The sequence below is a fragment of the Myxine glutinosa genome, chromosome 6 (genome assembly GCF_964187855.1).
Source record: "Myxine glutinosa chromosome 6, kmMyxGlut1.1, whole genome shotgun sequence".
In the NCBI taxonomy this organism is placed as follows: domain Eukaryota; kingdom Metazoa; phylum Chordata; class Myxini; order Myxiniformes; family Myxinidae; genus Myxine; species Myxine glutinosa.
Window position 1 is genome coordinate 98,975,088 of NC_136266.1, and position 17,077 is coordinate 98,992,164.

General features: G+C 42.6%; 1 protein-coding gene across 3 annotated transcripts in view; it reads left to right on the forward strand.

Moving 5' to 3' along the window:
* Positions 1-17,077, forward strand: part of MORC2 (MORC family CW-type zinc finger 2) — a 277,672-nt gene that overhangs the window by 134,852 nt on the left and 125,743 nt on the right. For all 3 annotated transcript variants that reach the window (XM_068120516.2, XM_068120518.2, XM_068120517.2), the window contains exon 22: positions 5,643-5,697. In XM_068120516.2, the coding sequence (XP_067976617.2) occupies positions 5,643-5,697 (55 nt within the window). The remainder of the gene's footprint in view (positions 1-5,642; positions 5,698-17,077) is intronic.

Here is a 17,077-nt window from a genome sequence, read left to right on the forward strand (position 1 = left end):
TGACCTGATCATTGAGCAGGTCTTGATGAGAAGTCTGAAGACCAGCGGAGGGCTCACACGTGTTCGAGGAATAACGGAGCAACAACGCCTGCTGTGGCTGCTTTCAATGCCTGCCTGTGCAGAAGTAAACCAGGCAATGCAGGAGCTCAGAGGGGTGAACTACAACACCGGCGAACAAAACAAGGACATGACCACAGCAAGACAAGCCCGTGACTGGAAGGACACTCTGTCAGTTCTCGAGTATCTACAAGAGCGAAATCCATTCAGCAATGACTCAAGTCTGCGGAGCATTGCCACTGGAGTCCATGCCCACCCAACTGTTAACCTCGATTCAGCTCAGTCGGCTGGGGAATCGATATTAAGGTCAATGGATGAAAGAACAACAGCTGAGTACACCTTCAAGAAGAAAGACCAAGCAGTCACATTCGGCATGAAGCCGTCTGTCAAGATTGATAGTGATCAAGTCCAGGTTGACCCACAGCTTCTCTTCCAGAGACTAATTACAGTTGTACAAAAAGCTGATGAACTAGAGTCAGCCTTCAAGCATGAACTATGCAGCTATCCACCAGCGCTCTTTGATTCCTCTCTTTTTCTCAGAGAAGCACACAAGCCAGCCCTTGCTGGTGCCATCAGGGATCTCCTCGGATCTGATGTTCCTGCAATTATCCAAGATGATGACACCCAGTATGTCTTGGATGGCGGGGCAATTCTTCAACGCATCCCATGGTCTCGCGGAGCAACATACAAAGACATCTGTCACCAGTACACGGAATATGTGACGAAGAGGTATGGAAATGCCATTGTCGTGTTCGATGGTTATGAGAGCACCAACACAAAGGACATGACACACCAGAGACGATCGAAAGGAAATGCTGGCGCAACTGTGACATTTACAGCTGACATGCCTCTTACAATGAAGAAGGAGCAGTTCCTTGAAAACAAACAGAATAAGCAGCGATTCATTTTCATGCTGAGTGAAGAGCTGCAGAAAAAAAACTGAGACGCACCATGCTTCAAGGGATGCTGACCTCCTGATTGTGCAGAAGGCCGTGCAGTCTGCTGCTGCCACCAACACTGACTGAGCTAGTTGGTGATGACACAGACCTCCTCATCCTCCTCATCTACCATGCAAGTCTGGAATCCCATGACATCTTCTTTTGTCCTGAGCCAAAAAAGAACAGAAAGAAGCCTCACATTTGGAACATCAAAGCTACAAAACAACTTGGTACTTGGTCCAGACATATGCAAGCACGTGCTCTTTCTTTATACATGCAGTTCTTGGATGCGACACAACATCTCGCCTCCATGGAATAGGAAAGGGAGCGTCTCTCAAGCGATTCAAAGCAAGCAGCGCATTCCGTGACCAAGCCAAGGTGTTTGACACACCTTTTGCTTCCAAGCAAGATGTCGCAGATGCAGGAGCAAAAGCATTGGTGATCCTCCACAATGGAAAACCCACTGACACCTTGGACTTCCTCCGTCATCAACGCTTCTGTGAGAAGGTGGCTTCAAGCTCATCTCCAGTTCAACCACAGATGTTGCCACCAACAGCAGGAGCAGCAATGTACCACAGCCTGCGTGTGTACCTGCAAGTTCAAGAATGGAAGGGATCGGCAGATGGACTTCGTCCGACTGAGTGGGGGTGGTAGGAGTGTGACGAGGGGCTTGTGCCATTTCTGACAGCCCTAGCTCCTGCTCCTGAAAAACTGCTGCAGGTGATCAGGTGCAACTGTCAGGCTGACTGCAGCACCCTGAGATGCACATGCAAGAAAAATAACCTTGAGTGTACTCTAGCTTGTGGAAACTGCAGGGGATCTGGCTGCACGAACTCGCTACAGATGCCATGTGATGATGATGATCATGATGATGATGATGATGATGATGATGATGACGACAGTCAAGTTCTGAATTTCTTTATAAACTTGAATTCTTCATTGATTTAAATCCTCTTCACCAAAAATTAAGCATGGTATATACTAATAAGTCATTTGAACAACCATGCAAGAACACTGATTTGTGGCCAAAAAAAAATCCGTTTTTGGTAGGGTTGAACATTGATGATTTTCATAATTTCCCCCCCAGACGATTCTTTAAGACTTTTTTCATGTGATAGAAGACATATCCAGGAATCAAAATTCGTTGTTTGTTTTTGTTACAATTTGTGTGAGGTTGCACAGCTATTTTTCGTAAAATGCCTGTACTACACATCAATACTTCAGTAATTCAATTTTTCAAATTGTTTGCAATTTATTTGAAATGGATGTGGATTTCAATTTTATTATTACGAGTGCACCCACTCCCTACAGGAGCGGCAGGAAGGGTCATTCCTCTCTGGGGTATATAGATTACAGTCGATCAGGGTCCCTAGGGTCAGGCCTCAAGTACATCGGGGGGGTGTTCATTTCCCAAGTTTCTTATAGCGTTCTCGCCAAGTGATTTAAGCATTCAAGCAAGCACTCCATTCGCATATACACCTCAACACACAACCCTCTTGGTTGATAAAAACCTCTTTGGAAAGGGGGGGAGGAATTAATTTGCTATAACCTTCATTGTGTGACTTTGTCCTCTTGTCAAGTTTGGTTGAGATTGGATAAGTAACGATCGAATGTATTGCATTCAAAAATCGTCACAGACAACCATCAAATTGCATATTTGAGTATGATTGGAGAGAACCACCTTGTTTTTTCTTTTTAGCTCACCTGGAACGAAGTTTAGGAATAATCACCTGGAATAATCTTTTTCTTTTTTTTCTGCGTAAAGTCTTATGATTATGTTAGTATGATTCTACATGCTGCCCTGTCTTCTAGCAACCATTGAAATTGGTTTAAAATACCTTTAGTCAGTGCTGTATACTGTTTATTATACCAGGTGAGTGCCAGGTGTAAGGGGTGTTGCAAAATAAATGATACTTTTTTTCCCCAAAGATGAAATGAAGTTTCAATCGGATGAAAATCCAACCAAAGGCTTTATTTCATTCAAAAATTAAAAACTCACGTTTAATACGCGTCAATATGTCCACCATTAGCTTCAGAAACCATTTGAAGTCTACTTTTAATAGATTTCAGCAAAGACACAGACATTATTCGCAAATATGACGGAGACAACATGCAGGCAACGTGCATGACACGTCATGATGACACACGCGAAATTTGAATTCAAAAATCGCGGACATGTGGCCAATACAATCTGGGGGGGGGGGGGAAATATCATTTATTTTGCAACATGTGGTCAATACAATCTTGGGGGAAAAGTATCATTTCTTTTGCAACACCCTATATTGCCCCTATGTTTGTATTTTTTTATAAATACAGTCTAGGCTCGTGGAAGAGCTATAATAACACTGAACGAATCAGGCCGCAACACAACAAAAGGAACAGTAGAGAGAGGGAGAAATCCAAACAGCAGGTTTAAAGGACAAGATAGAGTGAGACTTAGACATGTCTCCCTCTATTCCAACCCTTCCACACCCCTTCTCCCTCTTTCCCCAGAAAAAGAATCAAACTTCATTGTACATCTTAAACATCTCCCTTTTGACTTACTGTTTTAACAAGAATGACTGCACTGTGGTTACAACCTGCAATGAAATCTGGTAACGGGTCATTGCACATTTAAAGCACTCCTAGCAGATGAACAGTGCGATTGGGAAACGATCTTTTAACAGCGCATTAAATGTGCAATACAACACCTCTCATCCATGATAGCCTCCACCTTGGTTATATCAGAACGAGCTGATTTGTCAGTCGTGGGTTGCTTAACCCCAATATGAAGCCATTCAAAAATTACATAACACTTTTTTTTAGGGAGGGGTGTACCAATGGGATTGACTCAACCTTGCTAATAATTTTCATTTGACATTTGATTAGATTTTTCAGGGTCCCTCATCGTGAGAAACATTCCACCAAAACGAAGCCAATGGAAACCCGATGCAAGAAACCCGGGCAGTGTATAATCAATCGGCCAACAGGCCTGATGTCTTCGGCCCACCGGAAAACCAAGATGTCAGCCATATTATTTTGTCTGGGTGCGATGCCATGGTTGGAGGAATCCAGTGCAAGTGTGGGTGGGGTACGGTAGCTGTCCGACCAATGGGTGCACATTTCAAAAATAGACCCCCAACAAGGACCACAACAACAATGCGTAGCTCTTGTAGACCTGCGACACGTCACAGATAAAAACAAACATTTTATTTAAGATCTGTTTTTGGAAAAATTGCAGTTTGTAATTTAGCTTCCAAATTGGTCAGGTTTCAAGAACTGTATTTGTTATGCAAAACACCATGGGACGTTTCGCTTAAAATGGAGAATATGCATTTTTGATTTTGAGTGCTAGCACCAGCGAATAGGTTAACTATATAAAGATTTGACTAATAATTGGACATGCGGTTAGACGATTAACACCCATTGTGACATTTTAGAACGTTTTTTTTGGCCACTTTTTGAAACTAGCTTTTGCTTCCAATTGGAAGTGCATTGTAGTTTTGTTTCGGCCATTCCTCAATGTTTTAGTTTAACCAGCAAAACCTGTGCCATTACCAGCTAATTGTCCCCCATCGCACCGCGGAGCGAAAGGGGGCTATGGTTTTCCCCTCCGTCCGTGTGTGCATCCATCCATCAGTTAGTGCGTGCGTGCGTGCGTAAGCGAAGGACCGAATTCTAATTTGGTGTGTGGGTGCAACTAGTCATATGGAAGAACCCGATTGAAAATTAGGTCGCCACGTCAAAATCCAAGATGGCCACCGCCATGTATGTCTGAACCTTGTGAGCAGAATATCCTGAAATATAAATGAACTATTAACTTCTAATCTGGTGTGTGGGTGTATCTAGGCATAAGGAAGAACGCTATTGAAAATTGGGTCGCCACGTCAAAATCCAAGATGGCCGCCACCATATATATGTCTGAACCTTGTGAGCAAAATATATCCGTGCGTGCGGATGGGCATGCGTGCGTGCGTAAGCGAAGGACCGAATTCTAATTCATCCTAAATTCCACCTTTGCATGACCACATTCACTTAGCAAAGTGGGTGATAGCATAACGTGTTTAGTTCTATCACACAAAACTCCTATTTATTGTAACCTGGTAAATTTTCTTTCCATTTTTACCATTATTCGTCCTCTACTGGTTTCACTGTCCCACCAGTCCGTCCTCTGTCCCACTACCAGTATTATTCGTCCAGCCCACCAGTGGTTTTCTGGACTAAGTTACAGAACATGTTTGATTTTCATGGTGTTTCACCAATTTTCCACGGAGTTATGCCCTTTTTGGACTTAGAAAAATCACATATTATACGTGGGTCAACTTTCCAGACCTTTTTTACTTTCCCTTTGGCATATTGAACTGAAAACTGGTACATGGCTTTATTATGATCAGTTAAAGAACAAGCTCGTTCGAGTTTCAGGGCATTTCATCAAATTAAAAAAAAAATTTATGCCTTTACTTTGCAAAATATTTGGATCGGTCGTGGAAATGTATTGCAAAACAATTCTTCCTCTTGTTTAGTATTAGTCTGGTAGGGGCACTACTTGCACCATTCTACTCCCACCGACCACAAACTTTCGACTGCATTGTTGTACATGTTCAAAAAAAAAACTCTTTTGATTAACTTTTCTTTACTCCCTGGCCTTCTAAATTTCCCTTCCCACAGGCAACACATAAAATCGGACTCAATGCGAACAAGTCACGTCTGATGGGAAATAAACGTAAGTTTCATGGCTTCATCATCAATGTGTTCGATGGTGTTTATCTTCATAACCTTGTACATTTTACCTTGGAGCATATTACTGAGCAGCTGTGAAGGAATTTCTCTCAATTTTTTGTCAAGCCCTTTATGATGCTCAAGCCGCATACACAGTAAGCCACATAAAGCTACCACATAATGACATATGTGGACCATTTGATTGTGTTCAGATTACAGAAAAAAACGGTTTGTTTGCTATCACGAGTCTTTATCTTGTTCTGATGGGCACGAGACACACACACACACACACACACACACACACACACACACACACACACACACACACACACACACACACACACACACACACACACACACCGGCCTACGTCATCCGTAAGCCGGGCGTAATGCGTTTTAGCTCTTTCACGAGCCTCGATCCTGTATACAAAAAAAAAAAAAAAGCCTTAAAAATGCCTTAAAATGAAGACAAACACCGTAAAACTAGAGTAAATAACTCGCGAAAGTATATAACTATCGCTAAACCTTAAAGAACACTACAAACACATTTTAGTCATATTTTTTAATGAGTAATGAACACTATGTGCGGGGCTTCTTCGGCGACTCATCAAAACTAGTAGAGGCCTTGCGTTTCTCGACATTAAGTAGGAACTGATCCAAAGTCCCTTGAATTGTGTGCTTCTTCTTCTCAGTTAAGATGGTCCTATACGGGAGAAAAAGGTCGCTGGTGCCATTCATCATTTTTGCGAAACGCTCGGCGTTTGGGTCTTGTGCCTCAAATATTGCAAGACACTTGGAGAGGTGATAAAAACCTTTCTGCATTTCGGCTATGGTGAATTTCCTTGGCTCTGGTTCTGGAAGCTCATCCTCTTCGCGGCACTCTTCCTTCAACGCCATTAAGTCCTCATTAGTTAAAGGCTGCTTGTCTGCCTCGATCAAACCGTCGAAATTCTCCTCCTCCAAGTCCATCTCCAGGTCAGCGCTGATGGAAACGAAGTTTTTAGACACAGCCCTGACTGGCGCATCAAACCCCGTGAAATCATTAACAAGGTGGGGGCACAAACGCTTCCACACCCCATTCATCGCCGACTGCGTAACCTCCAACCATGCAGCATTGATGTTAAGCACTGCCTGGTAGATGTTATAGTTTTTCCAAAACTGCCGGATGCTGATGCCTTCCTCCTCCGACGTTGCATCGACAGCCTGATGAAGAGTGCGGCAGAGATAGTAGCGCTTAAAGAGCGCTATCACACTCTGATCCATAGGCTGGATCAGCGATGTGGTGTTGGGTGGCAAGTACACCACCTTCACATTGGGGTCGAAATCACCGAGGTTAGTGGGATGGCCAGGTGCATTGTCCAAAATCAGCAGCAATTTAAATTGAATTTTCTTCTCTCGACAATAGCTCTTGACAGCCGGGATGAAATGATTGATGAACCATTCTTCAAAAATTATGACAGTTACCCATGCCTTCATACTATCTGACCCCTCTTCACATTCATGACAGCAGTCTTAGCCAACGGCGCTTTTTCAGTGACGTATGCGAGAATACGTTCCCTATCATGAATGATGGTCGATACCGTCGACCGTGGCAGCCCTAAGGCATGCGCTATCACCGACACTTTTTCACCTTTTTCATACCTTTTAATCAGATTTAACTTATCTTCCATCGTAACCACATTACGCTTGGAAACACGAGCACTATCCTTCTTCGGACCCATGGCTAACACAGACACAGTAAAGGAATACTGTACGTCGCCTCTGTTTTGAATGAGAACCAGCAGCTGCGCGTATGTACAGTATACTGTATGTACTTTTTTTTAAATGTGCTTTTTATTGTATTTTAAATTGTTTTTTAGCTTCTTTTATTGTTAATTTATGTACTATTTTATTTATTTTAAATATATTTTTAAGGAAAAATTAATTTTTTTCACGTCCGTAGGAGTGACGTAAAGTCGCACATAATGACGTTCGCTAAACTGAAACTTACTCTAGAAGAGTGGCGTAAAGTTGGATTTGACGTAGGTCGAAATGCCGTAAAACGGGGTATGACTATATATATATATATATATATATATATATATATATATATATATATATTGTTGCGGATATCGAGCCCGTCGGCGTACTAAGGGGGGGTTAGTACCCTTCTCCCCCTCGAGCTTTGAGTCCACGATGCCGCTCCCCACTTTACACTCGGGGGCGGATTACGAAGCAATTCCAGCCCCCAACCCCGAAGCGAGCGTGCGGAAGGGTTTCCGGTCAAATTCCCAAGTACCTTCGATACACACGCCGCCACGAGGACGGGGGCTGAACCTCGCACGAGTTACGCTGGTCTGATACGCAAACCGCTCGGGCGTGTCACGTAACTCGTGCCGTTAATTATTACGAACCCGATCGAGCGGTTTTATCTCGTACAATGCGAGGCCAATGGTGTAAAAGACGTGTACGGCCAAGTTGGAAGCAAAGAACACAGGTTTAATACAATTTGTACAATGATCAGAGCAAAGAGACACAGGGCAGAAACTTAACCGTTCTTAACTTAATTCCCCAGACAAGGCCCTCTCACTCACGCGGGGAAAGGAAGGAAAAAGAGGACGCGCTAAAAGCGCGGCCGCTTGGTGCTGCTCGCCCCGGACGGCTCGTTAGGCGTTCCCTCGAGGATGTTCGCATCAAGGACGTCGGCCTCCAGTCGTGCATGCACGGGACTCTCCGCAGCGTGTCCTGAAGTCGGCGAGGCAAACATGCACGTGCAGGGAGCCCCAGCAGGGAGGTCGCCGGAGTATAGGGCCCCGGGAGAGATCGTCCTGCGAGAGCGGTTAAACAGGGCAGCAGGGAGCAGTGGCAGAACACAGAGATCTGGAAAGAGCGCAGAGAGCTTCTTGAGTTTGGGGGCAGAGAGTGCGCTGGGAGCTTGGCCACAGAGAGAGACTCATGCTTCGACCTAGCCAGTCCATTGGCTGAGGGGGTCCCCGTGTGCATGAGATGTGCCCAAAGTTACTCTTCATAATATTGAAGTAGACCATGAGACATATCAAAAAAATTTGGGTAGACTTTTGGTAACCCGGCAGTAACAGAGGAAATGACGTCATTAGCCACATCCTTTGCCGCTCTATTGATACCAAAATTTAGGGGTAGGGGAAACATAAATCGCAATAACTTTGGAAGTATAAATAACAGAACTACAAAATACCCATTAAAATGTTTGTATTTAAGTACTCTATTCATTACAATAATCATTATGCAAATTAATATGTTAATGAGGTCACCAGAGGTCAAAAGGTCACAAAACCCGAGTACAAGTGAAAATTTCACACTGCTCCAAAAAAATACCCACCAAGTTATGGATTTACTTACTTTTACATTTATGATGCATGGAACGTTTAGAATAGATGCTACTGATTACTTTGATATGCATTTGGGGCCTTTTAATGCCTAATTGGATTACATAACATCAATTGAAAATTGCCGTAAATTTAAAAGGCAAATTTTTTTGCAGTCCATAAGTATAATAGAATGTTCTGCATACTAGTACCTTCTTTAGCAATTTGAGAATGTATTCTGAGTTATGTTTTGTGAAGAGTTCCCTTATGCTCTTCAGTCCATTGTATTAACCCTCAGTGTTTTGTCAAGTAGGCGGACACATCATAAGGTTAGATTTAATTGAAATCTTATTTGAAGCCAAGAAGCCTTTAAAAATACCCATGGGAATGATGACCATGGTTCCATAAAATGTTATCTATGCCTGATCTGCTAGTCAAATGAAAGAGACATATCTCAAGCAATGATAGACAAGTACATGTTTTAACACAATAGTTTCTATTGTCCACAAGTTTAGTAATTTACCGTTGCTTACTCGCATGTTTGTCAAAGGGATCCAAATGACCCAGCGATGCTTATACAGAGTAAATTACTGCTACATACCTAATACCATAAAGGAATTTCCTTTATGCTAATACTGAGTTGAACCAGAGGAGTTTTTGCATTGCACAATTTGTTCATCACCCTGGAGACTTTGACACTTGCAGAAACTAATGCAGGGAAGTCCATTTTTGCGACAGGCACATCCGTCATTGCTGCATTTTTTGCAATTGCACAAAACTGTATTCTTCAGGAATTGGTCTCATGCCTTTAGTTGGCATCAAAGGTTCATCTGCTTCCCTGAAGCCAAAGGCAGTTGGATCCAGTGATGTGGGCTTATGAGGGTGTAACAAAGTCACCATCTGATAGGTTGCATAAAACGCTCTATGGATGTGATGCTGTATTGCATGGCTAGTTGGCGGAAGTTGCTCCAAGGATACACCTTTACTGTGATGGTACATGTGGTCTCTTAATTGATCCATTGTTGTGCACTTGGTGTTCTTTTTTATAACTTGTACCAGGTATGCCTCACAGGACGCCATGAAACTGTCGGTACAACTTGTTCCAGAATCAAAGTCTTTCAGATACTCAGACGGACTAGCATTATTCAAGGCTGCATGTTTTGTTCCCACCTTGCTTGTGTAGTCACAGCCAGTCAGGGTATGAACAAGTGGTAGCACATAGCAAAGTTCTTCTCCACCCTTTGGTGCTAATGTGTGAACTGGAATGTATCTCGTTGAATCTCCAACACCAGCCCTTAGCCAAAGTTCGCTTAGGTCATTGTAATGAAGAATATTCCAGTAGTGCATAAGCAGTACAAACACATCTGTATCACCAGACAATACGATAATACGTTCAGGTCCACTTTTGACCGCATGCATCGCATGTGGAATGATACGAGCATCTGCCTCTTCTACATCGGGACTGAGGTCTGGCATTTCTGTTGAACAGCCATCTTTGACAGACTGGCATGTAACTGCACCAGATACACCTGAAAAAGAACTTGCCACAACGTTGACTGTGGAAGGTCTTTCTTTTCCGCGCTTTATGGCTTGTGAGTGAAGAAGCATCTGGAGTTTAAATTTATTATTGCTTGATGCCCAAAATCTGTCCATTTCTACAGGTAATGGTGTGTCGTAATTGATAATGTTCATTTCAATTGCCGCTTTAACTGAACGGCGCCTTCTCTCGGAATCTTTTATGGACCCCTTGACATAGGAATCAAAGACCAAATCCAACCTGTCATCCCCCTGACCAACTGCAGCGACATAGTTCAGAAAATTATCACAGAAATCTCCAAATGTCTGCAGATCTTTTATTTTTATCTTTCTGATGTTGGCCATCACGTCAACTAAACATGTGGACTGTAATGCACTGTCCTTGACTGGAGTTCTCTCATCATCTTTGGTGAGTTTGGTCTCTAGTTCCTGGACAAGTGCACTTTTTAGTGGTTTGGTCATCTGTCCTTCCTTATCAAACAAATATGATGTATTGGAGACATCATACTGCAATAACTCTTCCATTGTCCTTCCACGGGCACGGGTAACCTCAATTGATCGTTTCATTTGGGCTTCTTCCTTCTGTTTTCCAGCGGATTTTCCTTTGATATCTTTTTCTGGCTTATGTATGCTGAGAAATGTCTTCAAGTTTGTTCGATGAATAACTGAGGAGAACCTAACTGATTGTTCTACAAATCGCTCTGTTCTCAGTGTTTCATATGCTCTGGTCCCAATTTCCATTACTGAAAGTAACTGGCTTCTAATATCATGAGACATAACTTCCTGGGTGAGAATATTGTGAAGTTCTACTTGATCAGGAACCAGCTGAAATGGGATTTCATTCCTTTCTATTGTCGCAAGGATTGCTTGGACTTTCTGTTCACCTGTAGCTATTTCAGCTTTGCTGATCGTACCTTCCTCTGATAGACTGGTATTCACCCCACTTAATTCCCTGTGTAGGTTGGTTGTGGCCAGCATTTCATGATAGATAAGCTCCCACATTGCCACAAATTTCTTCTTTCTTGTGTTGCCGATGATACCAGAGGCACTCTTTTGTGATCTATTGATCGTCTGTTCCAATGCCATATCAGCGCCGACCGCATTGAATTTTCCAGGGGTTCGCTTCACCACAAATTTACCTGCCCTAAATGCCTCATAGACTTGACCTATTTCTTGACCTATTTAACTGACAACATTAGCCTAACAGAATATAGTTTCATTCTTTTTTCTGCCTAATAATCTTTTCATAACTAAAACCACTTACATGTATCTCATGTATTGATCACCAATTACTCAGTTTCAAAACACAGTGGAAATATGGATGGGGGTGGATTGGAATTTAAGACATTTCTTTTGTAATGCAAAACATTATTTGTCTTGTAAAACAAAGGAAGTTGTGTGCTGCCACCTATCAGAATATCACACTGGTGCCATCTTGTGGTGAAGACATAAACTGAAAGTCACTTGCCTTGATTAAAACAAAAACTTCAAGATTAAACAATGTGATCTTTCTCAAAGGATGCATGCCGCTTGACATGCGCTGGCAACGGAATTCGATTAAAGTTGACCTTTGACCTTGGGCCTCCTACTTACAGAGCAATAAGGGTTAAAGCTAAAGAGCATAGGAGAATTCTTGACAACAAAAACTGTTCATTTGCACCTTCATATTGCCAACAAATGGTCCCAGCATGACAGCATACTTTGTATGCCCAAGGAATTGAAAAAATTCCACCTTTTAAATTTATGACATTTTTCAATTGATATTATGTTATAAACTTAGGCATTAAAAGGCCCCAAATGCATATCAAAATAATAGGTAGCATCTATTTTAAAAGTTTCATGCATCAGAAATGTAAAAGTGAGTAAATCCATAACTTGGTGGGTATTTTTTTGGAGCAGTGTGAAATTTTCACTGTTCCCCGGGTTTTGTGACCTTTTGACCTCTGGTGACCTCATTAACATATTAATTTGCATAATGATTATTGTAATGAATAGAGTACTTAAATACAAACATTTTAATGGGTATTTTGTAGTTCTGTGATTTATACTTCCAAAGTTATTGCGATTTATGTTTCCCCTACCCCTAAATTTTGGTATCAATAGAGCGGCAAAGGGCGTGGCAAATGACGTCATTTCCTCGGTTACTGCCGGGTTACCAAAAGTCTACCCAAACTTTTTTGTTGTGTCTCATGGTCTACCTCAATATTATGAAGAGTAACTTAGGGCACATCTCATGCACACGGGGACCCCCTCAGCCAGTGGATTAAGCCCTGAGAGAGAGAGTTTGGGGGACCGGGGCCGGGTTTTATAGCAACCCCCCCCCCCCCCTGAGTCCCACCAGAATGTTCCAAGCGCCTCCCCTGGCCGCCGTTGCTGGCCACTCCCCTTTAGCTCCCATTGGCTGCCGTTGTTGGCCACTCCCCTTTAGCTCCCATTGGCTATTTGCCGCCTACCAGCCACTCCCCCCGGCTCCTCCCTCGGGCCTCCTAGACTTGTCCCAGGCCCAGCACATGGCATTCCAGGCCCAATGAGGCCTACCCTTACTTACCTGTCTGAACGCATACTAACACTGGGAAGGAGACTATACTTAACATTCAATAAGAAATAACAGCTAAAGCGAGGCTACATGTTGTGGTGCAACTAACTATAAGGGGGGTTGCCTTTATTCCAAAAACCGCAACAATATATATATATTATTATTAGTCCCCTACCGGTGTACACCGGAGGGGACTATAGGTTTGCACGCCGTCCCTCCGTCTGTCAGTCCGTCAGTCCGTCATGCAAAGAACAGTTTTCCGGACTTTTTTTTCTAAGCTCTTTATGCTAATGATTTCAAACTTGGTACATGGTTTCCTCATTATAAGTTACAGATCAAGTTTGAACTTCACGACGTTTCGATCATTTTTGACAAAGTTATGGCACTTTGTTTATTCTAGAGTTCTCCTCAAGCCGCACCGTGCGCCCTCAACCTCGTCTTGCAAACGTCAAAAGCGCGACACAGCGCGCGCTTTCGGGAGGGGCGAAGCCAAGCCGAACAACATATATATATATATATATATATTTATATATTTATATATTTATATATATATATTTATATATATATATGTTTATATATTTATATACAGTGGAACCTTGACTTACGAGTGCACCAACTTACGAGTTTTTCGAGATACGAGCCGTCGCTCGGGCGGTTTATTGCTTTGAGATGCGAGCCGAGATCTGAGTTACGAGCTTTCGCCACCCGCCACCAGGTGGGTTCCGGTCACGTGGTTATCTTGCCGTGCAAGTATCTCTGCCGTATATCGCTGCATTTTTGTTTTCGCATGTTGGTTATTTTGAGTTTACGCCAGCCGCCACCAGGTGGGTTCCGGTCACGTGGTTATCTTGCCGTGCAAGTACAGTATCTCTGCCGTATATCGCTGCATTTTTGTTTTCGCATGTTGGTTATTTTGAGTTTACGCCAGCCGCCACCAGGTGGGTTCCGGTCACGTGGTTATCTTGCCGTGCAAGTACAGTATCTCTGCCGTATATCGCTGCTGTTTTGTTTTCGCATTTTGGTTATTTTGGAAAATTTCTTAGTTTTAACCACGGGTCCTAAGAAATTGAGTGCCAAGGGCAGTGCTGAGAAGAAGAAGAGGATGATGTGCTTGGATATAAAACACGCAATCGTTGAAAAACATGAGCGAGGTGTGCGTGTTGTCGACTTGGTGAGGCAGCAAGCTCGGATGTGAAGGCAGCTGAAGATTTTATTATAACTTTTGCCGAACTGATAGAAGCCGAACGATACATCCCCCAGCAAATCTTCAACTGTGACGAGACAGGGCTCTTCTGGAAAAAGATGCCGAGGAGGACGTATATAACGGCAGAGGAGAAGAGCATGCCAGGCCACAACTTGTTCAGAGTGCCGGCGATAGCTCGCCTTCTCTTTGTGGAAGACACGGTGAGATCCTTAACATCCAACAACTAATGGGACGCAAACGGGGCGCCCAGTTTAGCGGTACACACATTGATGAATCACCCTGCCTGTGAAACACCGACATGACAGGTTATAGCTGGGTCGGGATTCAAACCCAGGCTGGACAGTTTAGAGTCAAGTGTGCGTACCTCCAGTCCAGGCCATCCTGCCAACTTGTATGCTGCATACAGGTGAAATATAAAGCGCGAGATATTTTTATATATACTGCATATTTAAAAAAAAATTGGTGTGGTTTTTGGCGGGCTGGAACGGATTAATAGCATTTCAATGCATTTTAATGGGGAAATTTAATTTGAGAAACGAGCAAATTGAGTTACGAGCTCGGTCACAGAACGAATTAAACTCGTAAGTCAAGGTTCCACTGTATTTATATATATATATTTATATACAGTGAAACCTTGACTTACGAGTTTAATTCGTTCTGTGACCGAGCTCGAAACTCAATTTGCTCGTTTCTCAAATTAAATTTCCCCATTAAAATGCATTGAAATGCTATTAATCCGTTCCAGCCCGCCAAAAACCACACCAATTTTTTTTTAAATATACAGTATATACAAAAATATCTCGCGCTTTATATTTCACCTGTATGCAGCATACAAGTTGGCAGGATGGCCTGGACTGGAGGTACGCACACTTGACTCTAAACTGTCCAGCCTGGGTTTGAATCCCGACCCAGCTATAACCTGTCATGGGTGAATCACAGGCAGGGTGATTCATCAATGTGTGTACCGCTAAACTGGGCGCCCCGTTTGCGTCCCATTAGTTGTTGGATGTTAAGGATCTCACCGTGTTTTCCACAAAGAGAAGGCGAGCTATCGCCGGCACTCTGAACAAGTTGTGGCCTGGCATGCTCTTCTCCTCTGCCGTGAAATACGTCCTCCTCGGCATCTTTTTCCAGAAGAGCCCTGTCTCGTCACAGTTGAAGATTTGCTGGGGGATGTATCGTTCGGCTTCTATCAGTTCGGCAAAAGTTATAATAAAATCTTCAGCTGCCTTCACATCCGCCTCACCAAGTCGACAACACGCACACCTCGCTCATGTTTTTCGACGATTGCGTGTTTTATATCCAAGCACATCATCCTCTTCTTCTTCTCAGTACTGCCCTTGGCACTCAATTTCTTAGGACCCATGGTTAAAACTAAGAAATTTTCCAAAATAACCAACATGCGAAAACAAAGCAGCAGCGATATACGGCAGAGATGCTTGCACGGCAAGATAACCACGTGACCGGAACCCACCTGGTGGCGGGTGGCGTAAGCTCCAAAATAACCAAAATGCGAAAACAAAGCAGCAGCGATATACGGCAGAGATGCTTGCACGGCAAGATAACCACGTGACCGGAACCCACTTGGTGGCGGGTGGCGTAAGCTCGTAACTCAGATCTCGGCTCGCATCTCAAAGCAATAAACCGCCCGAGCGACGGCTCGTATCTCGGAAAACTCGTAAGTTGGTGCACTCGTAAGTCAAGGTTTCACTGTATATATATTTATATATATATATTTATATATATATATTTATATATATATATTTATATATATATATATTTATATATATATATTTATAAATATATATATTTATATATATATATTTATAAATATATATATTTATATATATATATTTATAAATATATATATTTATATATATTTATATATATATATTTATATATATATTTATATATATATATATATATATATATATATATATATATATATTTATATATACAGACTTGGCATTTAATATGGAATTTTTTTTTGTGGGGCTGAACTTACTTTTCAAGATGTCTTAGAACCAAAAGTTCATTGGAATTATGTTGAAATTATTCTAGATTTTGTTAATGTGACCTTTAAAAGAAACAAAAACCACATTTGACATTTCGAAACAAATAAATTGATCCTTGAAAGTGATGTCAACTGATATCGAACTCAATTCATGGACAGTACTGTGTTAAACTTCTGTACGTTTTCCAGAAGTATCTCTTTATTTTGCACATTAGCCAAAAATTTTTTTAACAAAAACAAAAGTTAAATTATGACTGGGATTACGGACAGTAAAATTACAGTTCAGTACTTCATGTAACCCCCACGAGCATTCAGGAGAGCACGTACACGTTGAGGCATGCTGTTCACGAGATTTGCCAAGGTTTGGACAGGAATCGCTTGCCATGCAGTGACAATAAAAATAATATTAAAAAAACCACCTTTAGAGGCCATTTTTCCCCGCAAAGCGGGGGTTGGCCTTTTTCGGGAACCGTGGTTGTTGTTGTTTTTCGGTCCCCTTTTTGAAGCAATGTTTTACGGCCGGATGCCCTTCCTGACGCCAACCCTTTTTGCCGCCTTTAACGACAAACAGGGAATTACCAGTGAACTGGTACTCAATTAGCCGACCTCGGAAGGATGACAGGCTGAGTCAACCCCCCTGGTGTTAATTCAGCGATTAGACCGGGATTCGAACCCAGGATCCTAGGATCCTAAGCCGGCACCCTAGCCGCTAGTCCAACACCAGTCGCTGACTGGGCATCCTCCATCGTGTGAAGTCCTTCCTTGGCATTT